Source organism: Fulmarus glacialis, unplaced genomic scaffold (assembly GCF_000690835.1).
Source record: "Fulmarus glacialis isolate BGI_N327 unplaced genomic scaffold, ASM69083v1 scaffold5726, whole genome shotgun sequence".
Taxonomy (NCBI): Eukaryota; Metazoa; Chordata; class Aves; order Procellariiformes; family Procellariidae; genus Fulmarus; species Fulmarus glacialis.
This window is the reverse complement of record NW_009216110.1, coordinates 47,709-62,144: the sequence shown is the minus strand read 5'-3', so window position 1 is coordinate 62,144 and position 14,436 is coordinate 47,709. Positions and strand designations below refer to the sequence as shown.

General features: G+C 41.0%; 1 protein-coding gene across 1 annotated transcript in view; it reads left to right on the top strand.

Annotated features, from left to right (window-relative positions):
- VPS8 (vacuolar protein sorting 8 homolog (S. cerevisiae)) overlaps window positions 1–14,436 on the top strand; it is a gene marked incomplete at its 5' end in the record, with an annotated part of 58,715 nt that overhangs the window by 19,620 nt on the left and 24,659 nt on the right. The window contains 8 exons of the mRNA XM_009579164.1: window positions 1,265–1,349; window positions 2,382–2,480; window positions 5,817–5,906; window positions 6,366–6,412; window positions 11,295–11,436; window positions 12,116–12,205; window positions 12,646–12,688; window positions 13,455–13,558. Coding sequence (XP_009577459.1) covers window positions 1,265–1,349; window positions 2,382–2,480; window positions 5,817–5,906; window positions 6,366–6,412; window positions 11,295–11,436; window positions 12,116–12,205; window positions 12,646–12,688; window positions 13,455–13,558 — 700 coding nt within the window. The remainder of the gene's footprint in view (window positions 1–1,264; window positions 1,350–2,381; window positions 2,481–5,816; window positions 5,907–6,365; window positions 6,413–11,294; window positions 11,437–12,115; window positions 12,206–12,645; window positions 12,689–13,454; window positions 13,559–14,436) is intronic.

Below are 14,436 nucleotides of genomic sequence, written 5' to 3'. Positions count from 1 at the left end.
GGGATTCTTTTCCCTATGTGTTCACATATGCTTCATTTAATATGTTCATATTTAGTCCCAGTCTTTCTATCTTCTCTCTACTGGGTGTTCTTACAGAAAGCATTGTTAAGATAAGAGGGGGTAGAGCTGTGGAAACCCTTCAGCATGAAACCCTGTGGGGCTTGATGAGTTTTGGCACTTCCTATCCTAGAGCCCAGGCTTTGTTCAAAGGTATAGTTGTATATTTGAATGCTCTACCACTGACAGATGGAGATGACTCGTTGGGGTGAGACCCACAGGTGGATTTAAAAGCACGAAGGGGTCTGAAGCCACCCCCATGGTACTCATTTTAGAATTGAGTAGGAGAGACAAACACAGTGTCTGGAAAGGCTAAAAATTTCCACCATCTTCTTTAGATGCTTTACACTTCCAGAAAGAGTCCGCCATGCCTGAACAGAGTCAGCCAGGGAGGGACAGCTTCATCCAAGTCTTGAATTTGGATGTTATGTGAATTAATCCACTGTACCACAAAGGACCAGAGGGATAGAAATGCAGTGGTCGGGTATGCCATACCTGTTTTCCTGCATGTCCTAGAAGGCGTTACTCAACCAAACTTTTCAGACTCAAGAAATGCATTTTTTTTCTCCTTGCTTCAGAGAATTTGACAGCCAGAACCACTAGCTCAGCCACTTCTGTCAGAGCTAAAAGACCTATAGTGTAATGTTGTTTAGCAGACTTTTTATTTGTTTTGCCTCAGTTGGATCTGTTTTTATCTAAAGTCTCAAAATATTAAAGAAGTTTATTAAAATCTGAAGGTAGGAAGCTGTGTCATAACACATTATTGAGTCATGTTCAGCGTATTTCTTCAAATTAGTATTGTGGATTGGCCTGCCTTAGAGCCGAGTGTGTTATGGAATTAAGGAAGATGATCTATGAACAGCAGAACCTGTGAACCTGATTTCTTTAAGGATTTTTGTCCTGTCCCTTGCCTCTCACCTTAGTAACTTTGTTTTTCTCAGTTCTGTATGATAACCTCCCGAAAAGAGGGAGGTTGATAGGCTGATTGGCCTGTGGCTGATACTAAATGGCATATGTAAACTGGAGCCACCCAGCCTGTCTGCTGAAAACCTTAATGTGAGATACTTCCAAATGCTTTTTGTAAAACATGCTGTATTTTCTTTTGAGTGCTGCCAAACTGTGCCGGATTTGAGCTGCCTACTTCTATTCTGCTGACTTAGCTGAGCGAGTGTGTTTTTCTTAATGTGAAAAGTATTTTTCATTTTAGCTATCAGATTTGCGAGTTCATGTATGAAAGAGAGCTTCGCTATGACAAAATAATTGGCTGTTACCTGCATGATCCAGTGAGAAAGGTGAGTAAATCTGGTGCTTCTGGCCTTTCTTCTTCATAGCGGTGCAGCCTGTCCTGCTGGCCGGAGCGTGAATGGGCACACCAGCCCTGCTCTTCTGTCGTGCTTCTCTATCTTAAAAAGTGTCCTTTTACAGTTGAGTTTTCTTAGTTATAGTCAGGCTTTTTGTGTTTGTGTGTGTGTTGGAGAGGAGTTGATTTTTTTAAAGCTTCAGAGTTTTTTGTTTCTTTTTATTTAAACAATGCTAATACAGAAAACCTGAGTGCAAGGTGGGATTTATTGCAAATGTTGCTAACTGCAATACTTCTTTGTTTCTGCCATCAGTCCCCTCTTTTCTCCCCCCGGACAGAGTCTCTCTGTCCTTACTATCTCTCTGCAATTACCTTCTGCATGTGCATAAGTTGCATATCTGCCACAGTTTTTGAGGTATTCTCTTCCCTACCACCAACAGAAGTTGGGAGGAGAGTCTGGCAAATTTGATCACACCAGCTCCTTATGAAACTGCTATGCTGAAAGTTGTGTGGGTGAAGGAGTCAGAAGAGAGAGGTTGTGATAGTGAGATGGTCAAAAAATATGGTACAGGAGAGCATGTGAGCTGAGGACAGTGCAGGAGAACCTGGGGGAGAGGCTAATGTCGAAGAGGAATTCAGGAATATGCTGGGAAAACTGACCTACCCTCTGGTAGAGCGTTTTTTTCTCTGCCTATGCTCTTGGCTAAAGAGTAATGTCCTGTCCTTTTTCCCTGTGAGCAAGAGGGGGACATTTCTAATAGTGGAAGAACAATTCTCTTTGACCTCAGTGCTTAACACATTTAGCATCAATTCTGTTCCTCTTGGCTTTTTTTTCCTGGCAGTTCTTCAGGAACTATTTAGGGACATATAATCTCGCCTGCAGATAACTTGTCCTGACTTGCTAAGAGAGGACTAGCCCTGAGGTCATCCTAAGACTGTTTGAAATGCTCTCCCTTAGCAAAATCCAATGCTGTTAGTGGTGCTGCAGAACATACTGTACTGTTTATGGTTTTATGCCTTACAGGAAGAAGTTTTCAACTATATTCACAACATCCTGTCCATGCCTGGCTACAGTGCTGAAGAAAAGCAGTCAGTGTGGCAGAAAGCTTTGGAACATATAGAGGTACAGTCTATCCTAAACCCATGGTACCTGAGCTACTGCTAACTCCTGTTGGATCTGCCTAGTGCTGTTCTGTAAGTAGAAATGTCACAATTGCAAATCACAACTGTTTAGGAAGCTCTGACTTTAAGGTTTAGTAGTCTCATACATTAATATAAGTGCATCTCTTAGATTCAGGTTGGCCTCCTTGGTTTCCTGGTTTCAAGTATTGCTCTCTGGATAATGGGGCCTTATCAGGGGATGATGGCTAGCAAGTGTGGCAGGGAAGAGAACCATTAGCAAGTCTTTCATCTCCTGAGCGTGCAGCAGCAGCAAGGTCAGGACGTTGACATCACTGACCTCACAGTCTGTGGTATCAAATTCCTCGTCTTACCATGGTAATAGCATTCAACCTTGGTACCCCGGCACTTCTAACCTGTGGGAAGATGGGGTCATGACTTCCACTGTAAGACACACTGTTGCTGGACTTCTGTAGCTAATAACTTTTCCCATCTCTGCAATCTCTCTTTGCTTTAGGGGATGGAGGTGTGTCTGAAATAATTGTCTAGTCAGTCAACATGGGGAATTCATAACATCTCTAGTTCCTAGAAGGTGGTGTTAGTCCCCTCCAGGGTGATCTGGAGATAAGCCAGGAAAATAACTCTGTCTGTAAAACAAGCAGTCATGCCCAGACTACTTAGCAGCAAATGGCCACAGAAGGCTGTGTCCTGTGAGGTGGATAAAAAAGTACTAGGTACATTTGAAAGATACAGAATACTTTTAGTCTCTACCAGCATCTGCAAGTAGCGCGTGACTAATGAGAAAAGGGACCAAGAGGGAAAAGGATTCGAAAGACAATAAACAAAGAAATGCTGTGAATCCAGCTGTACGACTCGCAGCTCGCTGAGCTCACACCCACTCTCTAGCTGCACCATCAGAGCCTACGGGAATTGTTGGTGGTGATGGTTGTGCTGTGGCTGAGCAGGCCTGGCTCATTAGTACTTTATCAGAGCAACTGTGGTTCCACACTGGGCTTTCAAAGTTGAGCAAACTGCTGTCTACTTTGCTGCTTCCTTGTGTCTGCTTCATTCTTCTGCTGCATCCCTTGTCTCGGATTGTATTGGTATATACAGGCCAAATTGTTTGGCATGATGAGTGAGTCAGCCTCCCTCTGTAAGCCTGATTTTGTGTCTTTATCAAATCACAGGTGGGTCTCCTTGCTGGGTTTCTTCAGTCTGAGGCCTTTACAATTGCTGTTCCATGCTTGGGTGTCTCAGGACAAATCAGAAATGTCCTGGGTTGCCCTTCCTGATGTTCCTCACTTCGTTGTACTGGTTTTGATAAGCTTGTTGTAGGCTAAGACTGCCAGCTTTTCATACTGAGTTGTTTGTTTATGTTTTCTCAGTCTGGTGGAGCCACTTCTTGATTATTGTACAACATCAGAAGTGCCCACTGGCCAACTTGTCAGAGCTGCGTACTTTTCTGAAGTTGGCAAACAACAGAAAAAATTCCTCTCAATTTGTCCATGGTCATCCTTAAAAAAAGAGTTTCTTGCACTGTTCCACCAGCCTTGCAGGTAACTGCTGGCTGCTTTTACCCATGCTTTTTGCAGCTTCCTCCAAAAAGCTGCTGTGATTTCAGGTCTTTGAACAACTGTCCTTTCATCTGTTGAAGAAGGAAAGTAGCAAACCAGTCTCTTCAGTTGAAACTAGCAGTGTCTAGAGAGGCTTCCCTGGTGATTGTATGACAGAAAGTGGGGTTTGTGATCAGTGCCATCGTCCTACATACCTGTTGTTCCTTGATGTTTTTATCTTGAAAATAAAGCCCAAGGCTTCTCTTCAATCATAGTGCTGTTTGTCGTGGTCACTTTCTGTCCTCAGACCCACGTGCCTTGTGTCAGTACTGTCTCCTCAAGGGCTGTCTGCCGAAGAAGTACCATGTTTGCAAATCGCTCAAACCTAGGAGAGGATGAAAACCCAAGCCCAAACCCTTTTGCTCAGGGGTAGGCTATGAAGGTCCCACTGATCCAAGAGCTGCAGTCAGTTACAGGGAGGCTGTGCCATCTCCCTCCAGCCAGTCAGTCCTATCTTCAGCTGTCCTCAAGACTCCCGGGGAGGGTTTGTCCACAGAAGAAACAAATGAAGGCAGTCACACTACATCTGCATTCCTCTGCACTGCTGTGGTTAAGATCTTCTGGGTCCTTTGGATTGCCTGGGCTTGTGAGATGAAGGGGTCGTGCTCCTGAGCGCTGGGGAAGCAACTAAAAGCTGTGGCCCATGCTGTAAAACAGTGGGGTCAAACACTGCAGAGCTGCTTTACATACAGTATGGTAGGCAAATTTTGCTTTGGAAACCTCACAAAATGCACCTGATAGCTCTTCTTTAGAGAGCTTGTGGAGTAGTCACACTCTTCCTTGTTACTTCCTTTCTTCCCTTCACCCTGGTCTGTTGCTGGCATTGGCTGAATTTGGTGGCTGCTACATCTGTCTGGAGACCAAGCTAGTGCTAAGTAACTTTTTCAGACTTTTTTTTTTTCTTCCAGATGTATGTTTATGAAATTTTTCTTTCTTTACTACTGTAACAGTTGTTTTTGTTTAGTAAAGCAATGTTGTCTCCTTTGTAGGCTTAGCAGGTAACCCTTTTGGGAAGGGTTACCAGGTACCCAATATTGGTTTGAAGCAGTTGCTTCTCATTTATTTGGAAGCATTAGGAGCAAAAAAACTCGTGTTCTGGCTTGTGTAAACTTCTATGATATGAAGCCTTTTAGATCAAGGTTGACAGGATGCAAATCCACAGGCATCTTGGAAAATTTTTTCCTTTTATTACAGTAAAGAAATTACTGAGTTTTTTTCGGGTCTGGACAGGTACCAGTTATAGTTAACAGTTACAGGAAACCTGCTTTTAAACCTCTGGTTCGGTTCGGTTCAAGCCAATTAAACACTGTTTCCATTTGACTGGGAAATTCCCTAGGGTCAATTGAGGGCTTGGTTTCCTCTCTACTGCTGGCTCCTCGTTGGCACTAGCTGGCCTTGTTGGCAGGGGGTAAAAGGCAGTTGTCAGAAAACCTGATGAAATAATTTCATCGCCTTAGGACTGAGATGTGGACTCGATGTGAAGAGTTTTGCATTCTTACAAGGCCTGTTGTGTAGTAAAATCATCGACTTTCAAAAATGCCTTTTTACAAACTACCCTTCCTTCTAATTTTTTTCAAGATCACTTTTTTTGCAATGGTGTTCATTATTTTACAGCTTTCAACTAGGCAAAGATGCAGTTACAATATGAATGGACTCAGTGAAAATGCATAATTATATTGCCTATGAAATTAAAAGTAATTATTTTTGTTGTTTTTCCCGCTCTGAAGGAGTTGCTGTTGCTGAGCCCATGTAAAGCAGCCGACTTGGTAGCCATTCACTTCAGCGAGCAGACTGAGAGCATCGTTACAAACCTCCAGGTAAAGTGTCAAACTTCATTGATGTTGGTGCTTCTTTACAGCGGGGTTGCCATTCTTGTAAGAAATGATTGCTGGGAGTAATAGTAAGTTGTCGCTGTCTTATAAATGGAGGAAAAATAGCTTGATAGTTACTCAGCTGCAGGAATTGCTGCATTTAAATTGTTTGGCCTGTTTGTAGAGTTCTGGCTGTAAAAATGTGTGATCTCTGAGGTGCTGGTTGCATCACTTGATAACGCAGTTTTCAGTTTGGAGTTCAGTATGGCTTGCACTCAGAGATCAGACAGAGCTGTTGTCAGCAAAGATATCCTCTGAGTATTTATGCAAGACAAATGCCTAAACCAACTTCTTCAGCAGGCACCAGCCATGAACAGTATTTTCTTCAATGGATATAGTTCAGGAATCACTGGTTTATAGCACATTATGTAAAATAGTAATACTATGTCTCCTCCTGTTGTACAGGACCAGTTTTTACTCTTCCAGTTTCTGAGGAGTCTCCTTGATCCGAGGTATGTAAGAAAATTAGACCATTTGCAAACTACAGCTTGAAAACATGAGTTAAAAATAAATTCCTTTGAAACAGCCAACAGCCAAGTTTAGGGCTTGGAAAAGGGGACTTGCTCTTCAAACTGCACAAAGTTGAAAAGGATAGCACAGAAAGAAGTGTTCTGGGGAGCATCCTTTAGCAGAGCCCATGCCGGCTTCCTAACTGGGAAGTGGTGTGGGTTCCAGTAGGTGCAGTGTGACGCCTCCTCCACACTGGTGGGAGTTTGGGTGTTGCTGTAACAGCTTTTCTGAGAAGGCTGTGAAATGGTTACCCTGTGACCGAAATTGCCTTCTGTTCTCAGAAATAGCAGTTTCTGTTCTCAACCCACCGATTGATTACTTGACCAAGGTGCCCAAATTTAACATGAATAGAAAAGCATTTTGGTCTATTGGCATTTTTCATTTCTATCTTATTTCAGAATTGCTGCTGTATTTCACTGCAAACTTCTCTTTAACCGCTTGTTTGCTTCATCTGCTCCTGTTCTTTCAGTATTTCAGCTCAACAGAACCGATTTCTGTTGAATCAGTTTCAAATGCTACAAGACCTTGATTTTATTTATTTATTTTGTAAGACATTTATACATGCACAGCTCCAATTGCCTTCAAGCAATTGTTAATGCAATTTAAGGCAAGATCTTGTTTTGTCAATTAGCTACAAATTAATTGCGCTTTATGAGGAGGAGTAGGAAAAGGTAATATTATCTAAATTCAAGTGTCAATGTTTCAGTTCTTGTTGAAGTGGAATAAAAAGCAGGCTTTGGAAACTAGAACCTGGAATTAATCACTTTTTGGATTTTGTTAGGATGTACATTAGAAATAATAATAATTAAAAAAAAGACATGTTTTGTTATTTCCTGAGTTTTACAGCCATGTTTGTATGGAAGGTGTGAACTTCCACACCTATTTTGTTTCTTAGAAGTCAACATAAAATCACCATTTTGCCAAGAAAATATCTTGGTTGGGTTTTATAGGAGAGGAATTAGATTATTTGGTTAATAAATGAATAATTTTTTAAAAAAAATTGAATAGTTAAGCAGAAATGCTACCCAGCTGGATGTTAAGTAGGACTTTGTTTATGCTGTGATAGCACTTGCGGCAAGTGAGACCCAATGAAGGTAGTAATTAACCTGGGTTTTAATCCTATGCATAGAGTGGCTTCCATAACCTGAGTAATAAATGTATCTAATTTAGCTCTGCCATAATTAGAGCTAAATACAACCATTTCTCCTGTATTTATCTTCTAATCAAAAGCAACACATGATGTGTTCAAACCAGCAATAGGAAGCAACTTTCTGTTTCTGATCTTTCAAAAGATCTCTGCTTTTCCCTCCAAGGCTGATGTTCAGGAAGGTGCGTGGCTTGTCACGTTGTGCCGTGTGTCACTTAAGAAAGCTTATGAACCTTTTCCCTCTGTGTTCCGAAGTCCAATGATTCTCTGCACTGCAGTACAATGTTCAGCATCCCAAGTAATGGAGATAAACCGTGTACTGACTGGATTGTTGTTGCCAGAATACTCAATAAGTGAAAGATAAGTGGGACAGTTAGGCAGAAAAATGAACAAAATACTACTAAATACTTTGGATTCCCATGTGCTAGTGAGTGACCGTAAAGCAGAAGGTCTGCAAGCCCAAGGTTTTACCTGTTGTTATTAAACTATGTTATTAAACGATGTTGTTAGTAAGAAGTGTTCTGTAGAGATCCTAGATTGCTGGAGGGGCTTTTTTTTTTAATAACAGTCAAGGTCCAGTGGTCTGTTTTCAGTGCTATGAGGTTGTCTGCTTCTAAGACTATCGAACTGTATCCTGAGAGAGGTGGGGAAGGAGGGAGAAATCTTGCTATGCAAGACCTAATCTGCAGATATACCTATACTTTGTAAGTATACCTATACATAAAGTAGTGGTTAGGTTCTTCTGAAAACATCTGTCTCTTTTCAGTCAATCTAAATGTTTATATGCTTTTTTGAGCAAAATTCTTATTAAAATAAAGATTCTTAGAGCAGTAAATGAGCTTTTAATGTTGCAAATATGAATGATTGCTTGATCATATGGGGACAAGACTCATTGTTCTAGTGTAACTATCCTAGTTGGTGGAATTGCATTAGGGATTAATTTGGTCCATTTAATTTAGCTAGAGATTTATTTTAAAGGAGGGGAAAGGGGGAAGGGAGGAAACAGGGTTAACAGAAATTGCCTGGGGAAATTAAAACCAAATGTCCGTATGTTTGTATCTTATAAGCAACCACAGAAAACAGAGAATGTAGTGTGTATTGCTCAGCTCATTAATCACAGCCTTTGCTACATTTCCATTTTAAACGCTTAAGCTTTTTCCTCTAAAAAAACTAACGCAGTGAAGCATGTCTGTTTGTAGCATGTGTTTGTGTATTATACCAACAATATTAACTTATTTAGCAATACAGCGTTCTGGGTCTATAAATGTATTAACAGATGCCTAAACTTTCAGGTTCTGTTAACAATGGTTCTTCTCACTGACCAGCTACCCGTGACACTCGCAAGGCTCTCTTGTGCCAGGTTTTGTGAGAAACCAGTGATTAGCTCTTCCTTTCAGGAGTATGGCAGGGGAGATGTTTGGCATGGTTGTATTGGAGATGAACCTGATCAAGCTGAGCTGAGCAGGAGCTGCAAGTCTCAAGACTGTTGCTTAGTTTTTAACATTATCAAAATCCAGCTTTCTTTCTATTCTCTCTTAAGTGAAATGGTTAAGGAAAAGGTCGGCTTGCTCATGAAGTCATGAATACTAGGTGCCAGAGTTATTTCCAGATTAGAAGTTTGTTCTCGTACTAAAAATGTATGACTTGCCATTTTTCCCATTTTGGTAGACAGAGATAATTTTAGATAGAAAGTGCTTCTTTATTTTAGTCTAATTGCAAAAAGAGTAGAACACACACTCCTTTACAGATATTGGGGGCGTTTATAGGGTGTGTGTTGTGGGAGGAGTGGATGGTGAATGCAGGAAGCCAGAATTTAGGGTTCTTGTTTGGTCCTTCAAAAGTCCATTCTTTATTTCATGTCAGAACACAATAGTTTGGATACCAGTTTTTGTACAATTGTGTCCGTGCTTTGGACACTGTGATCAGTACCTGCGTGAGGCTTTCATTTCTGGGCAAATATAATTTATAATCAAGTGATTGACATTGTAATCACAGTAAGCTTCTTTTGGCTTGCTAGAGGCACAGCATTCTCCTGGCCTTTCTTGGATGATAATAATCCTGTTAGCTCTTGTAGCTCCCAGGAAATATAGGATCGTATTATATATCAGACCTTTTCCATCCCATGGTGGTAGGGTTTGCACATCAATGCATCTTCTCCTGATTAGGAATTTCTGTTCAGAAAGGTAACGAAACTAAATACATACCTTGATCTGTTTTCTTTCCTAGCAGGTTTAAGAACCGTTTCCTAGACAGGATAAACTTCTGCTCTTTCTCTGCACGATGTATCAATCCTAGAACTGCCACATGAAGTTTAATTTACAGTGGCGGTGAACTGCTGTTCATTTTAAAGGGTTGCAGGTGCTATATCTGTCTCTAGGAAAGTATCATCCTTTCCATCATAACTTTTTGAAATCTCCTGCTTCGTATTGCTCTTTTTAAAAACAAGATCAGTAGAAAACAGTCAGGACACAGGGACAGTCATGGGCACCGCACGCAATTCTGTTCTGAAGTTTAATTTACAGTGGCGGTGAACTGCTGTTCATTTTAAAGGGTTGCAGGTGCTATATCTGTCTCTAGGAAAGTATCATCCTTTCCATCATAACTTTTTGAAATCTCCTGCTTCGTATTGCTCTTTTTAAAAACAAGATCAGTAGAAAACAGTCAGGACACAGGGACAGTCATGGGCACCGTACGCAATTCTGTTCTGTTTTGTTTCCCCCAGATTAGTTTACTTAATAATAAGCCAAGGGATTAGGAAATGGCCACTGCACGAACCACTGCAGTGCCAGCAGCTGCTGCTGGAAAGGAATTGGAGAAATCCTTTTTATAGGGACATCTTTATTAAATGAGTTTAATTGTACTCTGAGCTTCACCTGCAGAAAATACCTCAGCTAGAATCAGAAGGGAGGCCTTAATTCCAGCTGAATATGGTTGAGTAGTGCAGCTGCTTGCAAAACCGTCGAGAGAGGATGCAGCCTTTGGCTGAACAATATGCAGGGTCTCGTTCAAAACCTTACAGCTGGCGATCTGCTCTACCGATGACCATAAAGTGCATAGAGTTATTGCCTCTGCAAGAGCAAAACCCAATTCACCAGTTTTGTTCTGTCTGAGAAGAGAATAAATAAAAATGAGGATGTTTCTCTAACAGAGGCATGAAGTCATATCTCAATGAGGTAGATAAAAGGAATCATATTCTAGCAGACGAAACATTAAAATATGATAAAGCAGGTCAAAGAAGAATTTCAGGAGCAATAAGCAAAAGGCAACAAAATACTTCTTCAGACACAAGCAGAGAAGGTATATAAGATGATCAGCATCTAAAAAGACCACTCGGACCATAAGGCTTCATTGAAGAAATTAGATGAGTTCTTTGTACCTCTTTGCTATAGTGTTGCTGAAGAGGTGTCTGTGCTGGAATCTTTCTTCACAGGGGTCTTTGATAGTGTAATTTATACTGAGGCATCAGTAGAATATGTTGTGGAACAAATGAAATGCCTACTAACGGACATCCAGCACCAGTAACTAGTAGAAACAGCATAATTTTTATCCTACAACCAGATTTTTTACGTCTGTATTCAGGATAAAAGACAACACACAATTGAACAAGAAACTCTTCTTTCCAGCCAAACTTATGGGCTAGAATTTGACTTGAGTCTCCTGTGCCGTTTTTATTCCAGAGAAGGCATTAACCAAGACCTGATACACTTACCGCCCCGCATCACTGAGCAGTTCATTGAGCTGCTGTGTCAGTACAGCCCAGACCAGGTTTTGGAGACGCTTAAAGTTCTGGAATACTGCAGACTGGAAGAAACCATCCAGGTAGGGAAGACATGTATAAGGACAGGGGCTAGGGGAAGCATTCAGATCAGCTCCTACCTCTTTAAAGTACTGTAAAAGTGCTTTAGCTTAGGTTGAGGATTAGCTCCTGGATACTCTTCCCATCCATTTCCTACACTGTTTGTCCCCTCGGGCTGCTAAACTGCTCTCCTGCAGCACGGTTAGCTATATTTAATATACTGATTCTGAATTTAGTCTCAGGGCTAATAAGAAAAGGCCACTAGTGCACGGAAGCTACTGAGTAACTGCAGAATGCAGATTGGCTGTGTTAATTTTGATTAATATGCTGAAGGTATTTGAAATCATGGACCTGGGGTTTTTGGAAAGCAATGCTGCCAAAATTTGACTAGCGCTGGGAGAGTGACTGTTTCTTCCCTTTATGAAAATTTCAGTGATAATCTGCCCTTCATCCCGATTTATAGAGGTTGTTTGTTTTTTTTTTAAAAGATTTTAATGCTGGTGGCAATACTGCAAGTTGAGAAACAAACACAGTATACCCAGTAGGAGGGGGAAGTAGGAGTGCTCAGACTTGGGTAACGTGCCTGTGAACACATGGAGACACAATCCTTTCTGGCCATCTGGTCATCGTTGTCTTGTGGAGAAAACAAACACTGGCAGATTCCTTGAGATAGACGTTCACCTTTTTTTTCTTTTTACTCAGATAACCCAGAAACATCAGCTCCATGAAGCTTCTTCATATTTACTGGAGAAGAAGGGAGATATCCATGGTGCCTTTCTGGTTATGCTTGAGGTACTGTACATTGAAATCCTGAATGTGGCATTTTTGCCATGCCAGCATGGCATGACATGCCATCAGCATGATGGCGTATGTTAAGGTTTGATATTGTCATTGCTTCTCAATTTGTTTCCACTAGAATCCATGGAAGCATTTAGCTTCTGTCAAATAACAATATGTTGTCTGCAGACTCAGCAGATCAGTGTATTTTTCTAGCCTGTCTACAAGCAGTAGATAGTAGTCATCTAGTAGATAATAGATGCTGAAATTCGTTTTTCTTAATCAAAAATCATCTTTCAGTTCCTGTTTTCCTTTCCATATTTGGAAAGACATTTATGCTATGTTAGTCATATTGGGGAAGAAAACGAGGGTAAGCCTCTGCAACCATACCTTTCAAAAACACTTCTATCGAGATTCTGCAAGTTTACTGTTCTGAGTTCTCTCTTTTGTTTCAGCGATTGCAGAGCAAGTTGCTGATGCTTACGCAAGATGATGAAAGTAAGAGTTATCAAGTTAAATTCCATTTGCTACTAAAAAGAGAGAAACACAAAAATGTAAAGTGCCTATGTCTGACACCTGGCATAATGAGATCCTCTTTCAGGTTTCTAGGTACTGCGGTGACATTTTTCAAATTTATATTCACATGGCTGTGGGAGTTATTCTGATGACACTTCCTTACTCTTCCTTTCTAGCAGGATCAGAATAAACAAAATGAGATGGACTTTTGTGTGTGGTCATCTGCTCTGTTAGCTCTTTTGATTGTGACTGGTACTCTTACTGGCTTACCAGACACGTTTCCTATGTTAGAATCCGTTCAAACTCATTACTGAGCTTTAGCAGGCATTATATATGAACAGCGATGAGAGACATCTGGAAGTAGCTTTTTTTGAAGCAAACTTCTCAGAGAAGTAAGAGTAAGAATGTTCAGCCTACAGAAAATGAGTATATGCAGAGGTGTACTGTTCACTAGCCCAGGGACTCATGGGCACCTAATTAAATGCAGTGCCCATATTTGTTACTTAATTGTATCCTAAACCACATCTAAGATCTTCCTTATTCAGTTACATGAAATGTTTTATATGCCCAATTTATTGTGCTATTCAGGAAAAGTGTCAAAAATAAGGACCTGTCTTTATAATTTAGTTGCTCACTGCAGTGAACAGATTTTAGAAGAACAGCATGGTTTTATTTTGCAGGATGATTGGGAATTAACATATCTAATGTTTTTTATAATTGCAATTTGTTTTTTCCCCCCAAAACTAAGGCTCAGCTGTACTCCCGTTGCTAGAAAGCATTGAAGATACTTTAATGAAAACAATTGCCCTTTGCCGGAGGAATTCACACAATTTAGACCAGCAACAGCGAGAGGTAAGGTAAAATGTATCACTAAAATCAACACCAAAGGCTTCTGCATCTCCTGAAACTTTCTCTTCACGTGCTTCTTCCTTTCCTCATCTATTGGATACTGATATGTCTCAAGCAGTCTTGTTTTCCTCTGCCTTGTGTTCTTCTTGCAGTGCTTCAGGTTTCAGACCCACAAGAGAGAAATCCTCACTTGTAAGGATGAAGCACAAAATAAAGTGCATATCAGCAGTGGAGAAGCAGATGAGACAACATCCTTTCCCCCATTTTTAGCTCCAGTTGAAATTTTGGCTTGAGTGTCAGTCACACACTAAAGAAGGCATAGTAAGGTTTGAGCCAACTTTATGGTGGCACAACGTTGATGCTGCTGTCACTGTGGCTGCAGAATATTGCTGTTCTGAGTATGTTCACAAATCCTGAATTTAATGTCAGCCTGGTCTTTGAGGGGTGGAGACAACATAGCTTGCTTGAGCTCTTGAAGAGAGAACTGGGTTTGCTTGTCTGCTTGTACTGAGGTTGCATTTCCATTTTGCCAACGTCAGTGACATAAAAGGCATCTTTACTCCTAAGAGTATGCCTAACTTCCGTAACTGAACTCAAAACTGAGAACGTTGTTCCCGTGTCTGAAGAGGTAGAATGTCTGGAAGTCAAGAATTCTGTAATTTCTTCTTAGCACTGTCCGGTGTATGGGGTGACCTGCTCGGTTTCTTCTCTTAAATGATCTTACTGTGCAACAGATAGCTGCTGTGTTTTATTGAAGAGGTGTCTGCGTGCACACCCTGAGTGCTTATGGGCTGCCTGCCTAATTGGATAGATTTGAGTTAGTGTTTCCTCTCACTCTGCATCCTGTTCCACCTGCTGGAATTGCTTCGTTGATGCCCAAG